The following is a 14903-nucleotide window of genomic DNA, read 5'->3' as shown; positions in this document are numbered from 1 at the left end:
GGCTCGTTGGATTTGTCTGATCATTGAGTCGCTTGATTCAACTATAAGCATGTCGCATTTGAAAATTGTTTGGTAATCCAAATTATGAATTAAATCTTCCAAATGTGCTTTGGGTCTTTGATTTGGACTCATCTGGGCTCAGATTGAGTCGAATTTGGTGTCGTTGGGTTCGTATTTTCGAGACGTTCAGTTTGACTGTAAGTTTGTTGAAATCGAAGTTTGGACGGCCTTCGATTTAATTTATAAAGTTTCCAACTTGATTTCCTCTCGAGATTCGTGCCCGGTCAATATATTTTTTTGATGATATATCAAGAATTTTAAATAGCATGGGAACATTTTGACTCGTCTTAAAGAGTTAGACGATCATTTTGATCTTTATCTTGATTTATATTATAAAATTTGTATGTGTTTAGATATTTTCTCAAAGTTTATTTATTTATTTATTATTTTATATTTGAATCACATCAAAGTATTTAAACAAAAGAGATAATTTAAAAAAAAAAATCCATGAATATCTGAATCGATTCCTTTCAGGTTTTGTTTGTTCTCATCTGCATCTTCTTCTCCTGCATATAAGACCAAAATCGGGGGCTTTTAAGGGGTATGGTATCTCTAAGAACTTTGTAGTATTTAGGAAGTTGCAAATGGAATAGGAAGTAAGAGATTAGGGTAGCTAATGAGTAATGACTTAAATTTTCCGGCAAGGCTCTCTTGGCCTGGAGAAATTATTAAGTGCGGAGGTCGGGCACAGAGAACCGTTCGATTTATCTCTGTGAACAGTAATAGCTCAGTAAATTGTGTTTTTATTGTTCACAAAGGCAAAACTGAATTATTATCTGTATCCGATCTCCGCACATAAAGTTCACTTTTCGGCCTGATACTCTGATAGGAGTGATCATTACTAATTTCTCCTTTTATTTTACTTTATGTTAAATCAGAAGGTATAGAGTAAAAAAAAAAACCCAGTGAAAATCAATTACACTTTTTTTGTAGAACCAAAAAAAAAAAATCAAACAGAATAGTGCGAAAAATTATTTTTTACAGCCATAGTACATAATTGTTTTTATCATAGAAACTTCACGGTCAATTTTATAAAAAATTACCCCAAACAGATCTTTTCTTATGTTGGATTGGAAGTTTTTGAAAAAATAATATCAAGATTAGAGGATTAAATTGAGCCCAAACTGTGAGTAGAAGGGAGCAAAAATATAGCTCTAAAGTTTCTTGAAGAATTGATCAATTAAAAATCTTGTTGAACTATGTTGAATGGAGGAGGATAAATTATATCAGACTAAAACAACATATTTTGTAGGTAAAGAAAGAATGAAAAGGGGAAGGGAAATTAAGCCAGCTTTCTTATTAATTCCCCTGAACACATATCAACGAGAACACCTTAATATATAAAATATATTGTTCAAAAAGCTTTTTCAAAAAGTTTTTTTTATGGCGGTGGTAAACGTCGTAGGCAAAAATCTAAAAAGAAGTAATGTGATTTTTGGTGGGCATACTCTTTTTAGCTGGTTAGTTTGTAGGCTTTTGCTATTCTTTGGGAGGGTCTTATTTGGTGGCTGATCTTTTTTGGGTTTCTGTTGTTGTCTTGGTTATTTTTATTGGTCCTCTCTGTGGTTTGTTGATTTTGTGGGTGCTTGTTGTGGGCTCCTGCTCTGTTGAGTTTTCTTGATTGAAATGACTTATTCTGTGGCGTCTACTAGTTGTTGCTTCTTCGGTTGTTTATCAAATTCATCAGAAAATTATCTTCCAGATTTTTATTTTTTGGTGGCACGTCGGTTGTCAAGAAATTAAGAATGGTCTCTTGGGTTAAAGTTTGTAAGCCTAAATGCTTTGGTGGTTTGGGGCAGTCATCTCTACATGCTCTTCAATTTGCTTTTAATTGCACCATTATTTGCAGAATGTACAACATCTCCTCCCCCCTTTCTTGTTGGCTCTTATCGAGATACCACTCTCCCTGGAGGCCAGCCCCACTTTTTTCCACCATTTTCTGGAAAGATATTTGCTCGACTGCTGTTATGGATAAATCCTCTTTCATATTCAAGATCAATCCTAAGTCTCATATTTCCCTCTTTGGGAACACTGGTGTGAAAACTCCACTCTTTCTTCTATTCAAAGTGGTTGGGATTAGTTGCAATTGCACGATACAAATTCTAAGGTGAAAGATTTAATTGATGGAAATTTTTGGTCTATCCCTCAGATTACACATGAAGTCGTTGCTAATATCATCAATGCTATACCTATCAATGAAGCCTCATCCATCACTGTTGTTTGGGAAGACTTAACGGGGGGTAAAATTTCAAAGTTTATTTTGAAATTTTATCATGATACCCCCATTTCTCAGTGGTATAGCTATATCTGGCACAAAAATCATGTGTTGAGGTATTCTTTTTTTGTCTGGCGTTCTCTTGTTGATGGGCTAAAAACGGCTGAGGCCTTGCTCTTGAGAAACATTCAGATTGACCCTTGTTGCCCTCTCTGCCAATCTCACAATGAAACCACTTCCCACTTATTTTTTGAATGCAATTATTCTTATGAGGTTTTGGTGAATATTATCCCTAGCTCCTCTGCTTTGCTGCTTAGACCCGCCATTTTGCATTTGTTCAGTTGGATTTCTGACTAGATTAACTTAAATTTGGGTGAAAAGAGTTTTTACTCTTTAATTATATGCTGCTCATTATACTTCATTTGGAAAGAAAGAAATGAGAGGAGATATGACAATAACATGCTTTGTGCTGTTTCCATTTCATTAAGAATTAAAAAAGTGGGTTTTTTCTAAAATTAGCAAGTGGAAAAACTCTGAGCATCTCATGACATTGTTGTGATGTTGGAATGTTGCCTTTCTGGTTGGTTGCATACTTATGCTATTCGGTTGCTTGTTGGAGCTCAATTCGATTTTGTCTATGCCTGATGGGGCTCTTTTAGCCTTGGACAATGATGTGACCTTATATCAGGTACCCCTTGGATGGCCTTTGGGAAACCATGGGTTGTGGGATGCTTTCTTATGGCCTAATGCCTATTTTACTGAGTCATGGCTATGGGGGTTCTTTGCCTCCTATGTTATTTCATTTGCTGCTCACAATTCACTACAGGAAAACCTGTTATTACCGGCGGACGTAATCCGCCGGAAACAATGCACAATCCGACGGAACCGTTAGTTTCCGGCGCATGTTCCGGCGCAAATATCTCCGCCGGTTTAGGGTGCGTCGATAATTTGTTTCCGACGTATAAGTTGCGCCGGAAACATTTCCGGCGCCGTTTCTGACGCATTACCGGCGCATTACCCGGTCTGTTTGCAGAAGCGAAGAATATGAGAATTCCGGCGCCTAATGCGCCGGCATTTACCGTCGTATAATGCGACGGTAATTACCGGCGGAATATCCGCCGAACTTTCGACGGTAGTGGCCGACGGATCATATTCGCCGGTACGTACGATACACTTCGTTGTATCGTCGTTTCCGACGAATTACCGGCGCATAATCCGCCGGAAACCTGTAGCATTGACAAAAAAAAAATTGCCTTCCCAGCCAACAATCCCATTTCCACACCTGCAAACCTATCAATTCTAACACATACAAGTTCCACAACAGGTTCACAACAGTTCCACAACAGTATTAATATTAAAAATCAACTGATAACATCATATTAAAAGTAATTGTCTATAAAAAATGTTAAGTGATAAAAATAGCTATATATCATAAGATTATATGGACGCATGTATATTCTGAACCATTTTGAGAATTTATCCGCAATTATTCTCTAAGTAACTTTTGTATCTGTTATCGATATTAAATTTACAAACAACCTACACATAAAAGGGCATATAAGATAAAAAATAAAAAATAAATAATTTGTTACCTTTGATACATTGAACAAAATTTTACTCTAATAAAGGCTATACATTTAGACTGTTCAACAATACATACAATTTTGCAGTCTTAATCTCCAAATCAATTAGATACCTGGTTGCGCATTTACCCAGTGGCTTTCCACATGCAAAAAGTATTGTCAATGATGATTGAGGATGACATCCCACATTAACTTCTATGTTATGTCCGGTCTTTGTTTTACAGCTGCTTACATGTGGTTCAAAATATTAGGAACAAAAATAAATTATCTCTCGTGTTATATATGCTTCACATATAAGCCCTTCTAGATGTGCTTTGTTCTTAACAAATATATATATATATTATTCAATGACTAGTGTTGTACCGCTCACCAAATTAAGGTCAAAGTGTTTTACTTTAGAATTTTTATATATTTAAAATAAATTTATTTAAAATATTTGAGTAATTACAATTATTTTTCAAACATTGAAAGAATATGAATCAAGCCGAACCCTTCCTTTCTTCTGCTTTATTGTAGGACGAGAGGAGGCGGATCAGAAAGAAAGGGAAAATAGGGAACGGAAGTGGAGCAATCCACTCAGAGCTCCCATGGAGCTCGACCTCGATTTGTTTCTACGATCGCGCTGTGGAGATCTCTCTTCAGACAGTAGCGACGAGGGCGAGTCAACTGCCACCCATCGCCGCACCGTGGACGAAATCCTTAACGATACCGATTCGGATTCCTCTTCCTCCCCAAAAGCTCTACCTTCCATTTATTATGCTCTCCCCAACGAGAATTCCACAATCCTTAAGGAGGAACCAAGAGATGGAGACGATGCCAGTCAACTGTCGGCGGTTGCGGAAACCCTAGAAGAACCCTACAATTGGAGGAGAAGAACTGGGGAACTATCATCATCTTCATACCTTTCTTCTCCGAGGGATGCGAGCTACTCCAATGCTTCCAAAGCTTCTTCCTCCCGATCTTTTCCGTCACTATTCAGTGGCGTGAAGCCGAAGCCTAAGCCTGGCGCAGCACTCGCGGCTGCTGCAGCTGCATCCCGGTCCATTCCTACTCCTCATGCAGCGGCGATCAAGTCTAAAAGGGCAAGCGGTGAATCCATCCAAAAGGTTTCACTGCTTGAAGACACGACAGAAGGTCTTGATGTGGAGGCGAGCTTTGTCTCGAAAGCTTTGGAAGAACCTTGTTTTTCGTTGGTTGCCTCATCAACTGGGAGATTGGGAGGTAATGAGGACAAAAGATTAGTAGAATCTTCCTTACCTATTGGATCTTCTTCTTTATCAGGCTTTGATGTTGCAACGCCTGAACTGCCCCAGGGAGAAGTGGTGTCTTGCGAGAAAGAGCGATCTTTTTTTGTTATTGATGGAGATACCTCTGAGAATCTAAAAGAGGATTTGTCCTGCTCTGTTAGTGAGCCACAATCTTCTGTGCATTTTGAATCTAAGGAAGGTCTCGAGGACCTGCCTTCCTCTGCTTCAACTTCAACTGACACTCATGTGAATGTCCTTGAGATGAATGGTGATTTACTAGCTGTAAAGAAGGGTGATGCCAATGCTGAATATGAAGTTCTTGTTAATGGGGCGGTCATGGAAATTTTAGCAACTGAATCTGATGATTTTAATATTAGTGATGAAAAAATTAGTAGCATTGGAGAAGAGAGCATGACTTCAAATGAAATAGATAGTCTGGTTGGCCAGATGGTGAATGAGACGGAAGGCACAAAGAATGCGGATAAGAAATCATGTGCACCTATGAAGCCATTAGACCGGGCTGAAGAGCTCGAGAAGAGAAAGGCTTCATCCGGTTTGCATTGGGAAGAGGGGGCAGCTGCTCAGCCAATGAGGCTTGAAGGCATTCGCAGAGGCCCACCTGCTATTGGTTATCTACAAATGGACCTGGACAACATGATTACTCGTTGTGTTTCTTCACAAACGTTCAAGCATGACTATGGTTTACCACATGTCTTAGCTGTGCATATGAATTATATAGCAGTGGGCACATCAAAAGGGGTTGTTCTTGTCTTTCCCTGCAAATATTCCCCTCACTCCACTGATAACATGGATGGAAAGGTGAGTTTTTAAAGGATATTGTGATTCTTGTCTTAATATTCTTGCTTGAAAATGGCGTGAAGCTTATTATTTATTTGCGATAATACATCATCCATTGTGAACTGGCCCACTGAACCTCATTTTTTTCCAAGAAAAAAGAAAGAAGAGAAGAATGATCGTATGGTCATGCAAGTTTATAACTTTATTACAATATCTACAGGTAACTGGTTGATATTGAAATTTGAGGTCACTAGTCTTTTATTCCTCGGAGTGCTTTTTCATTGATTGGTTTACTTTTACTTTCTTTGTCAATTTCCCAGAAGAGCAAGAGTATAAATGCGAGTTGTTAGACCATACTATATTGGATATAATAATAAATTTTCAAGTTTGGTTGCATTCCAATGTTGATTCGGGGTTGTTTATTCAACCAAGGTTAACTATTATGCTTGTATTTTTTGATAACTGAAGTACATTATGTCTCTCCTAGAATACTATGTATCATGAAAGATGTAAGCATGTCTCTCCTCTCTTTTTTCCCTCCCACAACATATTCTCTTGACCACTTACCAACAAAATTTTTAAAATTAGGAGTACCTTCAATTTCCTCTGATAGAGGCTCCTGCCACCTCTCTCTCCTTTCAATCCTGTATTACATGAAGGATTGCATTCAAGGAAAAGATGCTACAATGGAAATTGAAGGAGTGAGACGTAAGAAATCAAGGCTCTGGAGGTCATTAACAAGTGTCACATCATCAATTTGGCATCAAAGTGATCTTATTCCAGCACAGAGTTTGTAAAACAAATAGTACAAGAAGAACCATTCCTGCAGTTTACCTTTTCTAAAACATTATAGGGTATAATATAATAAGAATTAACTTATTAAAAGATTTTGGTTAACTAAATCCATCACCTAATGCGTTGAGCCTTAATAATCCATTTTTGAGAGGTAATACCTGTGCTTATTTTAGTTTTATGAGTTTAATTTACTAGTAAAGTGAAAATTTGCTGTTTAATTGATGTTTTTTTAATTTATGTTTTATTAGCAATTTAAGTGCTAGTTTCTTAGTAATTTTACCTTCAGGAGATTGGAGTTCAACTTCAATTTGTTTGTTGTAAACCTGGTCAACGTGGACTACAATTGGATTCCCAAGTTTTCTAAGTCTTCAGAACCATATGTTATTATAGAAAAATATAAATATTAAAAAAATATTTGGAATTTTATTGCTTGATTTTCTACAAAGTGTGGATGTATGTATATACTTTTCCAAAAGCCTTATAATGAAAATAAATCAAAGCTAATTACAAAAAAAAAGACGAAAGTCCCTAAGAAGGACCAGCGGCCAGAAGATGAATAGGAGCCACACATATTGCAATCTAAAGGGTATAAGAGGATCGGTTCAATGGTTAGAATCATTAATCTGTGTCCTCAAGAATCTCTGCTAAGATTGGTTGACTTATAGGTTTCACAGTCTTTCAACACTCTCCCTCAAATTGAATAGTATTAATTTAAGATTCCAAGTTTGCTTATAATAGTTTTGAATGTGGGGTTGTAGAGTCTGTTGTTGAGAATGTAAGCAAGTTGATTTTCTGTTGACATATATAGAGTACAAATCAACTCACTTTCTAATTTCTTTTTTATGAAATGCCCATCCACATCCATATGCTTGGTATGATCATGTTGTGCTGGATTATGTGTAATGTTGATGGCAAATGTAATGCCACCATATATCTTCATTGACCTTTGTATGTTGCATTTTAAATCTTCCAAGATAGTTTTAATCCATAAAAAGCTCACATCTTCTTGGGCAATAACTCTTAAGTTCAAATTTAGCACTGGATCTTGAAACAATAGGTTGTTTTTTGTTTATCCGTGTTATGAGATTATTTTTTTCCAAAAAATGTACAATACCAGTTGTGAATAATATATCTACTAGTGATCCTGTATAGTATGCATCCAAATATCTTTCAATTTGTGAAATATACTAATTTTTATATAAAATTCTTTTGCTTGGACTTGATTTACGATATTTAAGTATTTTATAAGTTGTTTGAAGGTGAGAGTCTTTAGGTCTGTGCATGAATTGATTGATGAGACTTACTATAAATGTAATTTCTGGTGGGTGTGATATAGATCAGTTTTTAAATTAATTTTTGACACTGCCCTATGCTACTTCTTTTTATTCTTTGTTTGCTTCCAATTTTTGACCTAGATCAATTGAGTTTTAATAAAATTTGCAATCATTCATTTTTGTTTCTTTCGGTAGATTTATGACATTTTTGTTAAGAGGGGAATATTTTTTTTTCACTTTGAACAACTTCTATGCCCAAAAAGTATTTTTAGCTTGCCAACTCTTTGATATCAAATTATTCGGGAAGCTTTTTCCTGAGAGACTCCTTTTTTCATTGCCATCTCCTATAAAATTTTATCATCAATGTATACAATAAAAATTGAGATTTTACCATCAGTGGAGTATTTTATGAAGAATATATAAATCCATTGGTATTGTTTATATCTAGCTTCATTCGATTTTTATGAATTTGTCAAACTATGCTCTCAAAGATTATTTAAGTTCATATAGAGCTTTTTTTTTTAATTTGCAAACAAAGAAAAAATAACTATCAAATATAAGTGGTGGGTCCATGTAAACTTTTTTCTAATGTTCCCATATAAGAAAACATTCTTTATGTCATATTATTGTATGAACCATTCACAATTAATTGGCTATAAGAGAAATTAAGATTCATATTGTATTCATTTTCGCAATAGGAGCAAAAGTTTCTTGTTAGTCGACTCCATTAGATTATGTCTTTTGGTTACCAATCTCATTTTATACCGATTCAAGCTTTCATTTGCTCTATATTTAACAAAAAAAAAAAAAATTCATTTGTATCCTATATTTTTCTTTCGTTTTGGTAATTCAATGATCGCCCAACTATGACTATTTTCCATTCATTTCTTCTCTCACGACATCCTTTAAATTCTTATTTTCAAGTGTCTTAGCTAGGATTAATGATATTGTAATGAAATTGAAGCTTATGTTTATGAGGAAGACTTCATAGGTATGATTTTTTTAAAAAAGATGTGTGTTAGAAGATGGATATAGAGGAAAATGCATAGCGATGGGTTGATCATTATTACCCGTTAACGATTTCAAGTCTTGAGCTTATTTGAGATTTAACGTGGGCTTATTCCTTCATATATAAACTTGAAGGGATATAGTATCTGGATTTATTAAAATTTGTGTTGATAGAATGCAAGGTGAAAGATAAATGTTTTATTAAACTTATCTTCCAGTTGAGAGGTCTTCTCCTGAAGATGAGTTTGATTGAAAAAACTTTGTCTCATTGAAGGTGACATTTTTTAAAGTTTTTTTTTTTGGTGGCAGGACAATATCAATTATATCTTTTTTGAGTGAAGGAGTACCCAATACAGGCATATTTGGGGGCTCTATGATCAAGTTTACCGTTGTACTATTTGTGGATGTGGACATTAGTAGTGCACCCAAGGAATTTTGGTGAATTTTTTGAGAGGAAGTTATTTGTGGGAATGAAGTACAACTAGACAGTTTTGAAGACTTTTGAAGTCAATCACTATTGAAGGCATTTTATTGATTAGGTATGTGGAAGTTAGGACTACTTCTCAGTATTTTTTTAGCACGGTTTTCTGGAAAAGAAGAGTCTTACTATATTCCAGAAAATGATGATTTTTCTACCAATTTATTTTATTAGGATGTGTTAGGATAGGAAGATTGGTGGATGGTGTCTTTTTATGAAAAAATATAATAATGCCTGATTAAAATAATCATAAATATTAATAGTCTAAAATACTTTGATGTTAATATTGACTTATGTTTGTATCATGACTATAAAAAGGAGGAGAATAAGATATATCCATGCAATATGAATGCAATCATCAATAAAGATGACAAATACTGTTTCTTCAAAAATGTTGGAGATTTTAGAAGAGTCCAAATGTTAGAGTGAACAATTTCATAAGTTTCATAATAATTTTTTTTTTCATATTTTAATTCATTAAGAGAGAAGGAAACCTACATTAAGTTGTAGGGTTTTGAAAGAGGGATGTCCTAAACTAAAATGTTCCTATATGGCTTCTATATTAATTATGTAAATGAAAGAACATGAAAAGTGATTTATGACTTAAAAGAAGATATAGCTCATCATTTTTTCTAGGTTGCCCAATCATCTTCCTTGTACTGAGGTACTGAAATACACAATGGTTAGGAAAAAAAAGGTTACCATGTAATTATGATCTTTAATGATTTTACGGATTGATAGAAGATTTATTGCAAGATGAGGATTATGTAGTACATCACTGAGGGTAAATATGGATGAAATTAAAATATTTCTTTGACCTTCAACAATTGTAGGGAACCATTGACTATTTTTATTTTTCCACTGTTGGGGTAGGATTTGTAGGTTTTAACAAGATAAAACAAAGTTGATCAAGTTGTTAGGGACTTCTAAATCTAGAATGTGCGGGAGGAATTATTTAAGATGCTAAAAATATAATAGTTAGAAGTCAAACTATTTTAACTTAGGCAATATGATCTGGATGATTTTTATAGATATTCGAGGAAGTTCCTTAATTTCTCAATTTCTTTTTACTTGAGTCTCTGATTCCCCAAGATAAGTTTGCCCTTTTTAATAACCTTCATTGTTTCCACCATAACTTAGAGGTTTCACGTGGAATTTTTAACTTTTTTCTTTGATGTGTCATTTCTTTTTGTAGTAGTTGCACAATAAATTGCCTTTGAAAGAAAGTTTTTCTCCTTCTTTAGGTGAAAAGTCTATAGTAAATCTCTTACCTTGGAGTTTGATGGAAACATCATTTAATGGTAATATGTTTTTTCTGCTTAAAATTTTGACACAAACTTCTTGAAGTCATTATTGACTATTGCAATGAACTCAAACATCCTTTCTCTTTCTACAAATTTCTTGAGAATTACCGTATTATCGTAGCATGTCATCTTTGAAATCTTGGTAATAGTCATGTTCAAGCCAAGAAACCTTTATAACATTAAAATATTCAATAACAAGAAGATTATCTTCCTTGGTTATTGAGATCTTAGTTTTAATCTCGTATATGAGGGCTGCATCCTTCACTCTTGAGTATATTTATTTGGCGGAATCTTAAACTTATTTTGCAGTGACAAGAGCATAAACGACTCATTGATTTCAAGTATTATGATACTCCACAACCATATCATGATCATAAAATTTGATTTATCACTAATTACACACTCTGTGCCCTTCAATTCTTGAGGAGGATCCACAAGGTGATGTATGTTGCCATTTTCCTGTAGAAAGATCTTCACAATTTGGGACCACTTAAAGTTGTTTCTTCCATTCAAGCTATATGAGGCTTGTAGCCTATGGAGTTCTCTCTTGATTAGATTTTAACCATTCATGATGGTTGATTCCTTTGAAGGTAAGACAAAGAAATCAAACATAATGAAAGGAAGGAAAAATCTTGGCAAGAAAGGAGAGAAAAAAGAGAATAAATGTTGAAAGAATGAAACTCTAACCTCGCTCTGATTCTATGTAAAAGTAGAAATATGATAAATTAACTTTGAATTTCTTATTGATTAGTGCGTAAGCATATATAGACTTTTCCAAAAGTCTTAAAATATAGATAAATCAATGCTAATGACATAAAAACAGGGAAAAAAATTCTCAAGGGGACTTGCGGCTAGAAGAGTAAGTGGAGGCACGTGGATTAAAATTTAAAGGTTATAAGAGAATTGATTTAACGGTTATAACCATAATCTATATGCTTATTAATCTCTATCAAGACTGGTTGACTCGGGAGTCTCACAGTATTTCAACAATTTCAACAATTATAAATTTGGAATAGAAGCTTTTGCAAGGAACAAATGAAAAAAGATAGAAATTTGTTTTGAAGTTGGTTTCAGATAGCTGAATTTGATAAGTGGCATGGAATAAATGATGATGATCAGAATGATGATGCTTATATGTTTGATTATTTGTTTCTCTCTTATTTAACGGAGCTACTGCGTACTTGTTTAAGGAAGGCTAAGCCCTTTTCTTCCTCAAATATTCCACTTAGATGATTATGCTAGTGGTCATTATTTTTCATATAAAATATGATGTTGTAAAATCATTTTTTTTAATCTCCTGTCGTATTATTGGAGTGCACTAAATTGCCCTTTGATTTTTGATGTCAAAAGAACACTCTTTGCTGGCACATTTACTTCTGGAAACAGTCCATAAGCCATACTTGTTCATTTTCCTTCATGAATCCTAAAGCAGAAGCCTTGTCCTGTTATGTCGAACAACTATGGCGTCTGTGTTGTCCTGTTGGGCAAATGTTTCAGACTGGCTGATGGGGGTAGCATGGTGACACTTTTCCTTCCCATGCCTATTTTGGATCTATCAGAAAAAAATAAAAAATAAAAATTTAAGCACCCTTGTACCCCTTTTTTAATGTGGTGCATTTACAACAAAGATTAGATGAACCAATGTGCATTATAACCTGTTTAGCTCCATGCTTTTTTTGTGCTGCTTTTATCCTTTTGTTATTGGGCCTTATCCTTTACATTAAATTATTTTGAATCTCGTCAATAAATTTCTCACGTTTTGTGCATGATTTGGTGATAAATAATTCTCTCTTTCCAATGCTGATATGCATTTCAATACATGTGATGTATTTTTTAAGCTAATAAAATTTTTTATTGTCTAATACTTCCATCCCGTATGCTTCTTTTCTATTGATTATTCACGATCTGCTGTATGTCTGCGTTTAATTTGTGTCATGATCATGTTCATATTGCCATAGGTGCAAGGAAAACTGTGTATTTAACATTTTCTATTGGCGGATGAGTTTCCAAACCTGCCTACGAATTGCAAATCTTTATCTTATTTTAGTGGTTTATTCAGTCTTTTTTATTTTGATTCTGCAAGCCACTGCTAATAATTGCTCAGGATTAAAAAAAATCAAAATTCTTTGTTTCAGATGCTGACATTTGGTTCATCTGGTGAGAAAATTCCAGTAGCCGTGACTTCCATGTGTTTCAATCAACAGGGTGACCTACTGCTAGTTGGGTACAGTGATGGTCATCTAACTATATGGGATGTACAGAGAGGGACTTCAGCAAAAGTTATCACCGGGGAGCATAATGCACCGGTAACACATACTTTGTTTTTGGAGCAAGATTCACAAGTTTCACGCCAATTCAAAGCTGTTACAGGCGATTCCAAGGGTCTTGTTCTGCTCCACACTTCTTCTTTGCTCATTCTTCACCATTTCTCCATTAAGACTCAGGTTTAACGAACATAATACTGCTTTATTTTTTATTTCTTAATGCAGCTACCCCAAATTTCTGCGTCTTTGTCAGCTTCTGGATACTATAAATATCTAGTTTGTTTCTTCAACAGTGCCTTCTAGATGGTCAAAAAAATGGTACTGTTTTGTGTGCATGCCCTATTGTGATGGATAATTCTCAAGATGTTGCTAGCACATCTGCTCAAGGCTATCCCTCGGTCCCTTCCGGTGGTCTAGGTGGTAAGGTTGGCGGTGTAGTTGGAGGTGACACTGGATGGAAGCTATTCAATGGGAACCCCTCCATAGTTGAAGAAGGTGTGGTCGTTTTTGCTACTAACCAAAATGCTCTAGTGGTAAATTGCCATCTGATGCTCGTGAACAAGTAGAAAGCATTTATTTAGTGTAATTGAATGCTTGATCTAAGAATGTTTTAAATTTTCTTTTTTTTTTTAATCTATGTTGCGTGCTTCTTTAAGGTAAGGCTTAGTCCTTCTGTGGAAGTTTATGAAAACCTTTCCAAACCAGATGGAGTGCTAGAAGGTTCCATGCCTTATGCAGCATGGAAATGTATAGGCCATTCTCACGATGCTTCTATAGGTAAGAATTCCATCCAACTTGTTACATTTTTTTTGTGGTCTGTTCGTTGAAAATATTACTTAATTGCATTTAATATGATCTTAGATGCATCAGATAAAGTTGCATGGCTTGCAATAGCTTGGGATAAGAAAATCCAGATAGCCAGGTTGGCTAAATCAAAGATGAGAAAGCACAAAGAGTGGATCCTGGATAGCACAACAATAGGTGTTGCATGGTTGGATGATCAGGTAATTAACTAAGGTCATAAGCTATCTTCCTTCATTCTTTCTTTGTTGAGTGATTGTTGTTTCTTATTACAGATGTTAGTGGTTCTTACTATCAGAGGACAACTCTGCTTGTTTTCAAGGGATGGAGCAGAGATTCATCGTACAAATCTTACCGTAGATTGCTCTAGCATGGATGATTTCATTATGTATCATACCCACTATATGAATACCTTTGGAAATCCAGAGAAAGCTTACCATAATTCAGTAGCAGTAAGAGGGGCTACAATCTACATACTTGGACCCATGCATCTTATAATTTCTCGTCTTCTCCCATGGAAGGAACGAATTCAGGTTCTTCAAAAGGCTGGTGACTGGATGGGTGCATTAGACATGGCAATGAGACTTTATGATGGCCATGCACTCGGAGTAATAGATCTCCCTAGAACAGTCAATGCTATCCGGGAGGCCATAATGCCTTACCTAGTTGAATTGATCTTGTTGTATGTTGATGAAGTGTTCTCTTATATTTCCATAGCCTTTTACAACCAAATAGATAAAGTTAGCTTAAAAGAAGACCCTAGCATTACTGACAGTTCTGTGCGCTCGGAGATAGCGGAGCAGTATGCTCGTGTTGGCGGGGTCGCAGTAGAGTTTTGTGTTCACATAAAAAGGACTAACCTTTTGTTTGATGGAATATTCTCAAAATTTGTTGCTGTTCAACATGAAGGTATAAAAATCCTCTAATGTCTCCGTGATACAATGTAATCTTCTGCATAGTAATATATAGAACAGTTAACAGGAAGTCTTGATTAACTGTTCTTTTTGCTTAGAATTGTTACGAAATAAAATGATGCAACTACAAACATTTTTTCGATTGAGCCAAAAAATTATCTA

General features: G+C 35.1%; 1 protein-coding gene across 4 annotated transcripts in view; it reads left to right on the top strand.

The window, feature by feature from the left end:
- Positions 1-4343: 4343 nt before the first annotated feature.
- The window catches only part of LOC110116658 (vacuolar protein sorting-associated protein 8 homolog), a 44895-nt gene continuing 34335 nt past the window's right edge, over positions 4344-14903 (top strand). For 2 of the 4 annotated variants that reach the window (XM_028696636.1, XM_020850330.2), the window contains exons 1-6: positions 4345-5924; positions 12898-13206; positions 13320-13559; positions 13683-13803; positions 13888-14030; positions 14103-14736. In XM_028696636.1, coding sequence (XP_028552469.1) covers positions 4446-5924; positions 12898-13206; positions 13320-13559; positions 13683-13803; positions 13888-14030; positions 14103-14736 — 2926 coding nt within the window. In that variant the 5' untranslated portion in view covers positions 4345-4445. Of the gene's footprint in view, positions 5925-12897; positions 13207-13319; positions 13560-13682; positions 13804-13887; positions 14031-14102; positions 14737-14903 lie in introns of all 4 variants that reach the window. The other 2 variants (XM_020850333.2, XM_020850331.2) reach the window with 2 other exon arrangements.

Source organism: Dendrobium catenatum, unplaced genomic scaffold (genome assembly GCF_001605985.2).
Source record: "Dendrobium catenatum unplaced genomic scaffold, ASM160598v2 fragScaff_scaffold_793, whole genome shotgun sequence".
NCBI classification, from domain to species: domain Eukaryota; kingdom Viridiplantae; phylum Streptophyta; class Magnoliopsida; order Asparagales; family Orchidaceae; genus Dendrobium; species Dendrobium catenatum.
Note: the sequence above shows the minus strand (reverse complement) of the source record. Positions and strands in the feature narration are given on the sequence as shown.